This window comes from Nematolebias whitei, chromosome 11 (assembly GCF_014905685.2).
Source record: "Nematolebias whitei isolate Nwh7 chromosome 11, NemWhi1, whole genome shotgun sequence".
Taxonomy (NCBI): Eukaryota; Metazoa; Chordata; class Actinopteri; order Cyprinodontiformes; family Rivulidae; genus Nematolebias; species Nematolebias whitei.
In genome coordinates, this window is record NC_056508.1 from 16,195,587 (window position 1) to 16,205,120 (window position 9,534).

Below are 9,534 nucleotides of genomic sequence, written 5' to 3' on the forward strand. Positions count from 1 at the left end.
TTTTCAGGAGGAGTTATTTTCAGGAGGAGTTATCTTCAGGAGGAGTTGTCTTCAGGAGGAGTTATTTTCAGGAGTTATCTTCAGGAGGAGTTATTTTCAGGAGGAGTTATCTTCAGGAGGAGTTATCTTCAGGAGGAGTTATTTTCAGGAGGAGTTATCTTCAGGAGGAGTTATTTTCGTGAGATTCAGAGTTTTTGGTTACACTATGGAGATCAGTGGAAGATTTGGATGTAAAACATTTTATTTTGTTCATCACGCTCATGATTCATACAAGCAAATATTTTGCTGCATCTTTCAACCTGCAAACTTTGTTTCCTTGTTAATAAAGTAAATTTCAGGATTACCCCCACTAAAGAGAAGGTTTCAATTCTTGTTGTTTGTGTGCTGCACCACTGAAACCCTGTGATGTCACTTGTTAAATATTAAAGCAGGTGATTCTTATAACAAGAACTACATTAATAACAATGAAAGCTACTCTTGGTGTGTTTTATTCCTGCCCTGAAGAAGAAGGTTAATCGGCTCAGAGAGCTCTGAAGAATAAAACCAACAAACATGACGTCATTCTCTAATCTAACCCATCAAAATGTTCAACTAACCTAACTAACTCCAGTCCTACCTTCAGGTACTCGTTCTCTGACCTCAGGTCCTCCACCTCTCTCAGCAGCTCCTGGCTCGTCTCCTCCATCATGAGCTCCATGAAGGCTCCGGGGGGGTTGATCAGAGCGAAGCCCCCAGCAGCGGCTGCTGGCTGCGGCGCGCAGGGCGCGCTTGGTTTTACGCACGGAGCTGCGCTCGGGGCCTCGTACGCCCTGCCGTCCACCCAGCTGCAGTCGCTGCTCGGGGAGTCCCTCTTGCTGCCCTCCGAGGCGCAGTCAGAGATCTCCGAGCTGCTGTCCGAGGAGGAGAGTTTCCCGGACGGACAGCCGGAGTCTTTGCTCAGGTCCTCCGAGGCGATGCTGGCGTCCGACAGTTTCCTGCGCGCGGCGGGGCTCCTCTGGGCCTCCGAGCCGCCCCCACCCGGTGACACTTTGGCTGCTCGCCTCCTCTGCAGTCCCGCTGGGCTGGGATCCTCTGCGCCAGTCAACTGGTGGGTGTCCTTGACGGAGGAGCCGCTCTGGGAATCTTTAACAGACTTGGTCTTCTGGTGGACCTGCTGGACCGGGACATGCTGCTGGGTCCGGGCTGGTTTCTGGCTGCGGGTCTTCTTCTCTCCTTCTTTGTTCATCCTTTCGTTTCTGCGCAAGATTTGTTTCTTTTCTTGAATGAACATAAGATTTGAAAGGTTGAATGAATAAAGAGCTCTGAAGGTTTGCAGCTCTCAGATGGAGGAGGTCTGACTGACTGTCTGCTTTTCCTGCAGACTGAAACTTTACTGATGACCACTTCCGGTTACTGAGTCCAAAATAAAACCCTGAAGTCTTTGTTCTTATGACAGTCACCTGTCCTCCTTACAGCAAAATGCAAATCTAAGAATGTGTGAAAGTACATTAAAGAACATAAATATTTTGTAGACGTGTCCATCAAACATGAAGATAAACCAAAACATGTTTTTCATGAAACATTCTACTTTTTCTAAAGTTTAGAGAGGCTCATATAACGTCAGATTTATCATCGTGTATATATAAATTACACTACATACATTTTGGTTCATTAAAATATTTATTTACATTAAATTGGGTTATATTTTAATGTTTCTTTTTATGTTATGTCACAACAAAACAATGTTTTTCTCCATTATTTTTATTGTGTCTTTATAAATGAGTTTGTTGTGCAATTATTGTTTAACTATATGATAACACTATTATGACTTTGTAAATTAAAAGTTAACTAATTAATTTATTTTGATCTAAAAAATGAAAATAAATAAAAACATTTTATAAGCACACTAAAAAACTAAAAAGGTAGTTTATTTATGAAGGTTGTTGAAGTGACGTAAATAAATAAAAATAAAAAAGATGTAAACATCTGGTTGAAGCTGAGTATGATGCTGACTGTAACTTTGTTTTCTGCTTGTTCTCAGGATGTTAACAGTCAGGATCATACCTGAACACATCACGACTATCTGAACACATCACAACTACATGAACACATCACGACTATCTGAACACATCACAACTACATGAACACATGATGATTACCTGAACACATCATGACTACCTGAACACATCATAGCTACTTGAACACATAATAACTACCTGAACGCACCATGACTATCTGAACACATCTTGACTATCTGAACACACCCTGATTACCTGAACACATCATGGTTACCTGAACACATGGGCGGCTGTGGCTGAGTGGTTAGATCACAATTTTGGTGGGAGGATCTGACTGTAGAGGGATTTGTGGTTGGATATCTATATAATTTATTAGTTATGAGTTAAGCTCATAAGATATGCATTTATTATGCAAATAACCTTGTTATGCGGGCACCACCTCTTGGAGAGGAAAATCAGTCTCTAAAACCCTCAAATTAAATGTAACTGAAACGTGAATTCTTGCTCGTGTTTAAAGGGCATTAAATCAATTAATACACACATATGTCAAAATAATTGCAAATTTAGTGGATTTTTATGTATTTTATTACAAAAATAATACTCTGATGTATATATCTGATGAAGGTTATTCATAAAAATTAATACACAAATTAATAACAAAATTACCTTGTGTCAAAGGTTATTTAATTATTAAATTCAGTGTATTTTTTTTATAAAAGGCAGAAATTTGGACTGGTTTGATGGGGTGTAGTTAAAATAGTCTAAATTAACTGTGGTGTATCTAAATTAACATTATTGTGAATGTATGATCACCAGAAAGGCATTAAATTCTATTGTCCTGCCAGAATGAGATGGTCAGAATGTTCCACAACTGCTTAAAATGATACCAGCAAGGCCTGAGATGCTCCAGTGACTGAAAGGCAGATTGTGTCCTCAAAAGTCACCGATCACCGTTGGAGGGACGAAGGTCCGGCCACTGGCTCTGAAGTCAGCTGGGATTTATCACTCTGCAGCGATGTCTCTGGCTCGGTCAGGTTTCTCTAATGCCAGGTTCTGCTGGTGTTGTTTCCTTCCCGGACGTCTCACTAGGAGGAAGATTCTTCTCTGAAGTTTGCTCGAAGTTCATTCATTTAGGAAGAGCAGTGAAGTGTAATGTAGAAGTGTTATGTAGAAGTCGTGTAGAAGATGAAGTGTCTGTCTGTTTGTTACAGATTGACTTAGGACCTCGCCCCCGGAAGTGGGATGGTTCTAACTCTGTCATGTTATTTTAAATAAAATAACAGTCCATTTTCTCTGTCTGCCTTTAAAAAGTCACACTTCTTTTTAAAAGGAGAAAAATTAACATGATTATCTTAGAGAGGTTACTTTAAACAGACATTTTCAATAACAAACATTCAGTTCTGAAGCTGTGGCAAACATGCAATGTTCGTCAAAAAGGTGTCGCTGTTCATCTCCTGAAAAGAGAATGTCCTGAAACAAAGGATTCTTTAAAAAACTGTTATCTCCTTGGGAAAATCCTGGGAGTAAACTCCTCGGCAGGTGTTTCACTTCGAGGCCAAAAATGAACCACAGCTCTCATTGAGACGATCTGTCCGTTTCGTGGGAAATGAGGTCATATTGGCAGTGAAGTTAACACAATGACAGTTTTCATTACATTAGATAAGTGGCCACTACGGAGTTTGTAAGCAGAGTTTAACACCTGTAAAATAAAGTCTGTTCATTCCCAAGGGAATAAATGTATCTTATTTTAACAGTTTAAAACACAAAAAAAAACATGAATGATGTTTGTTTTGAGATGAGGTGAACTCTGTTCAAAGGTGGTGTTTCCCTACATGACTAAGGATGTTAAGGAGTATGTCAAGTTTTGCTCTTCATGTAACCAAGCCAAGTCATCATGTCGTCCTCCAGCAGGATTACTTCACCCTCTGCCCGTCCCATCTCGTCCCTGGTCACACATCTCCATGGATTTTGTCACTGGTCTACCTCCCTCCTCTGGTCATGCGGTCATTCTCACAGTGGTTGACCATTTCTCCAAAATGGTTCACCTCGTTCCTCTTCCCAAACTCCCTTCCGCCAAAGAACTAAGCAGTATCATGGCCAGAGAAGTTTTTAGACTGCACGGCATCCCCAATGATATTGTTTCAGATAGGGGCCCCAATTTATCTCAAAGTTTTGAAAGGAGTTTTGTAGTCTCTTGGGCATCTCCATCAGTCTTTCCTCAGGTTTCCACCCACAGTCCGATGGCCAATCTGAGAGGGTTAACCAGGAAGTGGAGACCGAGCTACGTCTGCTTTGTGAGGGAGACCCCAGTAAATGGTCATCCAATCTCCCCTGGGTGGAGCACGCCATCAATGCCCTTCCCTCATCTGCTTCAGGTCTGTCCCCGTTTTATGTTGTTTTTGGTTTTCAATCACCCTTGTTTTCCGTCCAGGGGAGAGAGGCTCTCATCTCATCAGCCCATGAAACAGCCATGCGGTGCCAATGCACCTGGATAAAGGCCAGAAGGGCCCTCCTCAAGTCCAACACCACCTACGTCAGGGGAGCCAACAAATGTCGGTCCCCTCAACCAGAGTATTGAGTGGGCCACAAGGTCTGACTCTCCACCATAGACCTTCCCCTACGGGTGGAGTCCTGTAAGTTGGCTCCCCAGTTCATCAGACCTTTCCCCATAACTACATTTATTAACCCTGTAGCCATATGCCTCCAGTTGCCCCGCTCCCTCAAGGTTCACCCCACTTTCCACGTTTCCCACCTTAAGCCTTATTTACCGCCCCCGGTTTATGTTGTGTGTTTCCTTGACTGATGAAGCCTTCCGGATTGAAGGTAAAATGTTTCAGCACATATAAAGAAACTGTCCAGATGACATGACTGAAAAAAGTTGGACAGATCAAGATCATTGAAGTCTGCATCTAGACCTGCGGAAAGAAAAAAAACAAGACAAAACTGAGAAACCATGGTATTTGACTCTGCGCTTTCCCCTTTTGGACCACGATCACGGATTTTGGATTTGACCCTTGGCTCTTGATCTCTGCCTCCCCATTCCTGACCTAGTTTTGCCTGGATCACAATCTCTTCCGTCTGCTCTGCTGTAGCAGTTCACTCTTCATGAGTGACATCACCGGCTCCAGCGTGACTAAAGCTCCTGCCTCGCAATCAAGACAGAAGGTTAGTGAAAACCATAGTATCTCTCTGAATCTCCTCAGTCAGACCAAAATCACTAACACTTCTGTCTTGACAGATTGGACCCAGCCCAGGACCCAGACCTCCACCAGAGATTGTTTTATAACAATAAACTCTTTTAAAACTTGGATTTGGTGTTGTTGTGCTGATCCAAAACCGGTTCTTGTCAGGGGCTACTCCTCAAGGATATTGATTAGTATAGTGTGCCCAGCAGGAGAAGTCGTCGGCTGTGGAGCCGCTACAACCATCACATTCTCTGTCCTCTCCTTCTTCTTTGTTGCTTTTTGTCTAGCTTCCTGCAGCTGCAATTTAAGCAATTGATTTTCTAATTCAGCTTTCTCATTATTTTTCTTTTTTTGTTCTTCTCGTATTGTTTGCAGGTGGTGTATTAGATGTCTTTCCCACTTATCGTAGTTGCACCCAGGAAGATCTGGATTCTGTCTAATCAGTTCTGCCACAGATGTGGGCACTCCCTTCAGGACTGCCTCTATAAATAATTCAGTTAAATTAGAGGGTGGTCCTTTAGGATTTACTGTTGTGTGTGTCTCATCCACTTTCCAGCCACCAGGGTAATATAATCTTTGGGGTGGATTTGAGGTTCCCACTCAAACTTAGGGATAGCTAGGGGAGTGGATAATTGGTACTGGTCTCTGACTGCATGTCCTAACTCTGTTATTACTCAACTCAGTGGAACCTCATTGCCCAGTTTACTGGTGCGTGCTACTGTTTCTAATTCTCTGGCCACCAGGGGCATCACACACCATCCCAGGATTGCTCTAAAATCTCCTAGGGCCAGGGACATTCTACTGGTGAGACCACTTAGTTTGGAAAGCCACAATCTGCCTCCTGCAGAGATGCTTGGGAGTTTGTCAACCAGAGCATCTCTGTCTCCCACTGTGAAGGGCACATATTTCTGGTGACCCCCGGATGATTGTAGTAACGGAAACGTGCTCAGCCTCATTGAGTTTTTTTTTAATCTAATCCTCTTGTTGTCATTTTGTGTGTTCTACCAGAGGGAGGGGCTGTTTGTGAGGACTCAACTTCTCATAAATGGCCTAATGTGGTTCTTAGTTTGTCAATTTTGTGATCTATTTCCTCCTCTGTTATCAATCGGAAATTCTCCTGCTCTTCCTGTTCAGGTATCAAATGTCCTCTAGCGGTCATCGATACTCTGACAGGTTGTGTTCCTTGTGTATCCTGCAGCTCATGCTCTAATCTCTCCATTCTGCGCTCACATTGTTAAATAATTTCTTTGCTGTGAGACACAGTTCTTTCTAAGGTTTCTTGTATATGTTCTTCTATTTTATTCGCCTCTTCGTCCTTCCCTGAGCCCATGCTGTAATTTAGGCTGGACTGACTGCCACCCCCTGTTTCTCTTTGTTTATGAGTGGAAGAGATGCAAAAACCTTTGTTTTGGGCCATGGAGGTGCTGAATAGGTCAGGCTTTTCAGGCTGTTCCTCCAACAGTCCACATGATGGTGCTGCTGCTTGTCTAAATGAGTTATGCCCCTTTTCCACTGTCACAGAGCGGATCAGATCAGTTCGGGTTGGTTCAGATCGGTTCGGGTCTGTTGTGTTTCCATGTACATTTCTGGACCAGCTCTGTAGGCGGGGACTAGAATCCAACTCGTCTTACCACCTGGTGGCGGTAGTGCTCCCTTAAGCTACTTACTAGCCACCACTAAACGTATTAGAAGAAGAACACCCTGAAGGTTTTGTCACACGATGTTGTGGAAAAGATGTCTTGCTCTAATGGAGTACCTCATGAGCTGTAACTTATAAACCTGATTCATAATCCTACCTTACTGCCTTCCTGCTGCTTTAAACCCATGTGTTTTTCATTTTAGTATAGATTTTTACAATAAAGATGTATTAAAAATATCTTCACTTTTATTATTTGCAGATATGCACAAGGTTCATGTTAAAATTGCAAAACATCACACTGTGCTGTAATCTTTGAAACTGCTTTTACAATAAGATACAGACTTGAAAACAATTAGATTAAATTTTGTCCTTGAATTTTAAAGATTTGTCTTTCATTAAATTAAAACATAAATTTATTACTTATTAATCTAAAAAAGTTAAGTCTGGTCCTCTGGACATTCAAAAAACAAAACTAACAAAAAACATTTAGTTTATTTATTATGAACTGTATTGTTTGTTTTGTGAATGTCCAGAGGACCAGACTTAACTTTTTAGATTTTTCTACCTGGATTATTGAGCAGCATCAGGATATTAATTAATAAATAGTCAGTTGGTTTGTGAACACCATGGGGTCCTAGAAGAGTTGAAGAGGCTGTTGATGTCTGTGCCTCCCTGGTGAAGATGCTGCTCCCACAACCCTGAAGCAGAAGAGGATGGATGAATGGATGGATGTATGGATGGATGGATGGATGGATGGATGGATGGACGGGTGGCGAAGGAGGAGACCGTCAAACAGCAGGAGTGGTCAGTTCAGGTGAACTCCTGCCTGTTTGCTTCAGATCAGCTGTTCAAATCTCTGCAGGTTCAAATAAAAGGTGCACCAGGACTTTCAGCTGAATCTCTCGGGCCACAGTTGTACGGACGATAAACGATAACTGCTAAAAGATAACTGATGACTGATAATTGATAACTGTCCTTTCTGAATTTTTGACTGTTTTTGTGTCACTTCATCCTAGAACCAAAAAATTATAACATAATAACAGTTGAGCAGATACTAGTAATCTTTTCTTAGGATCCATTAAAGATCAAATGCAATTGGAAATTCTTCTCAATTCCAGTATGAATTTAAACAAACACTATCTGAACTTAACATTGTAAAATTTGTTTAGGAAATTTAATGTTCAAGGACACCACTTAAGAAAAAAATTTTTTAATAGGAAAAGTAAGAAGTGAAAAATGTACAAAAATAAAAACTACTGCGTCCAACTAATGATTGTGTCTGTCCCTTGTCTCACGGGCTTCATCCAGAAGAAGACACAAGTGTTGTTCCTGCTGTGTCCGATTCAGTTCTTCATGTTCATTCAGTGATGAAATAAGACTTTTCTTTACTGGACTCTTTTCTCTTTCTCTTCACTAGAAAGAAGAAACAGGTGGTTAATTCAAGCTACATACTGTTTTTGAATAAATGCATGAAACAAAGAAAGGTGCTGCTAACAGCTATAATAGATATATTAATAATTATAAACTGATCAAATAAGAAAATGAAAAATAAATTGATTTAAAAATAATGAAAATGATAATAATGGATATATGAATCAGAAAGTATTATACAGATACAGATATTCTTTGTCATTCGCACCACATGTGGTCCATGTGGTGGATCAAAATTATGTTCACAGGGTCCCAGTTACATCCAACAATAAAATATAAAAGAAAAACAGTAATAAGATCTAAGATATGAACTAATAAAAACATCAACTAAAAATATAAGCTCTAATAGCATAAAAACATTAAACACAATACGCAGAACAGCAGCACGGACATGAGTCTGTGTGAACAGACGAGCACGAATGCACACAGCAACATGAAACAGATCAGCAGCAACATGAAACAGATCAGCAGCAACATGAAACAGATCAGCAGCAACATGAAACAGATCAGCAGCAACATGAAACTGATCAGCAGCAACATGAAACTGATCAGCAGCAACATGAAACTGATCAGCAGCAACATGAAACTGATCAGCAGCTACATGATGTGATTCTTCACAGTGTTATATATTCATGAGGCTGCACAAACTCAAGTTCATGTTGCTGTTTGACGTATTGTTTTGATTGTTTACTGCTATTAGTGCTTAGTGTTTTATTAGTAGATGTTTTTTAGTTGATATTTTTCTTAGTTCATATCTTAGATCTTATTACTGTTTTTATTTTACGTTTTGTTGTCTGTAACTGGGACCCTGTGTACATAATTTCATCCCAATTCAGTATTTATTCAACATTTTAGTTTTTTACTTTAAAAATAAAATAAATCAAGTCCTTATCGGCACAAATAAATTGATGTGGAACATGTTGCATCTTACCGAGCACAGAAGCTGCAGCGTTGTGCTGCTCTGTGAGGTGCAGCTGGGCTGTGATGGAGACCTGTCAGGTGCAGACTCCTCTGATGGAGCTCTGTCAGGTGTAGACTCCTCTGATGGAGCTCTGTCAGGTGTAGACTCCTCTGATGGAGCTCTGTCAGGTGTAGACTCCTCTGATGGAGCTCTGTCAGGTGTAGACTCCTCTGATGGAGCAGGAGCCGGGAGGCGTGGAGGGTTTAATGTGGAGTTTAGAGATGAACCATCACGCGCTGAAAGACGTTCTGGATAAAATACAGTGAGAAACGGGACCGGAGGACAGTTAGCATTTTTGCAAATTAGCTTAGCATCGTAGCA

At 41.2% G+C, this 9,534-nt stretch overlaps 1 protein-coding gene across 1 annotated transcript in view; it reads right to left on the minus strand.

The window, feature by feature from the left end:
• Positions 1-1,225, minus strand: part of LOC119416632 (protein SOGA1) — a 25,875-nt gene extending 24,650 nt beyond the window's left edge. The window contains exon 1 of the mRNA XM_037683822.1: positions 617-1,225. Within this exon, the coding sequence (XP_037539750.1) occupies positions 617-1,225 (609 nt within the window). The remainder of the gene's footprint in view (positions 1-616) is intronic.
• Positions 1,226-9,534: the final 8,309 nt, after the last annotated feature.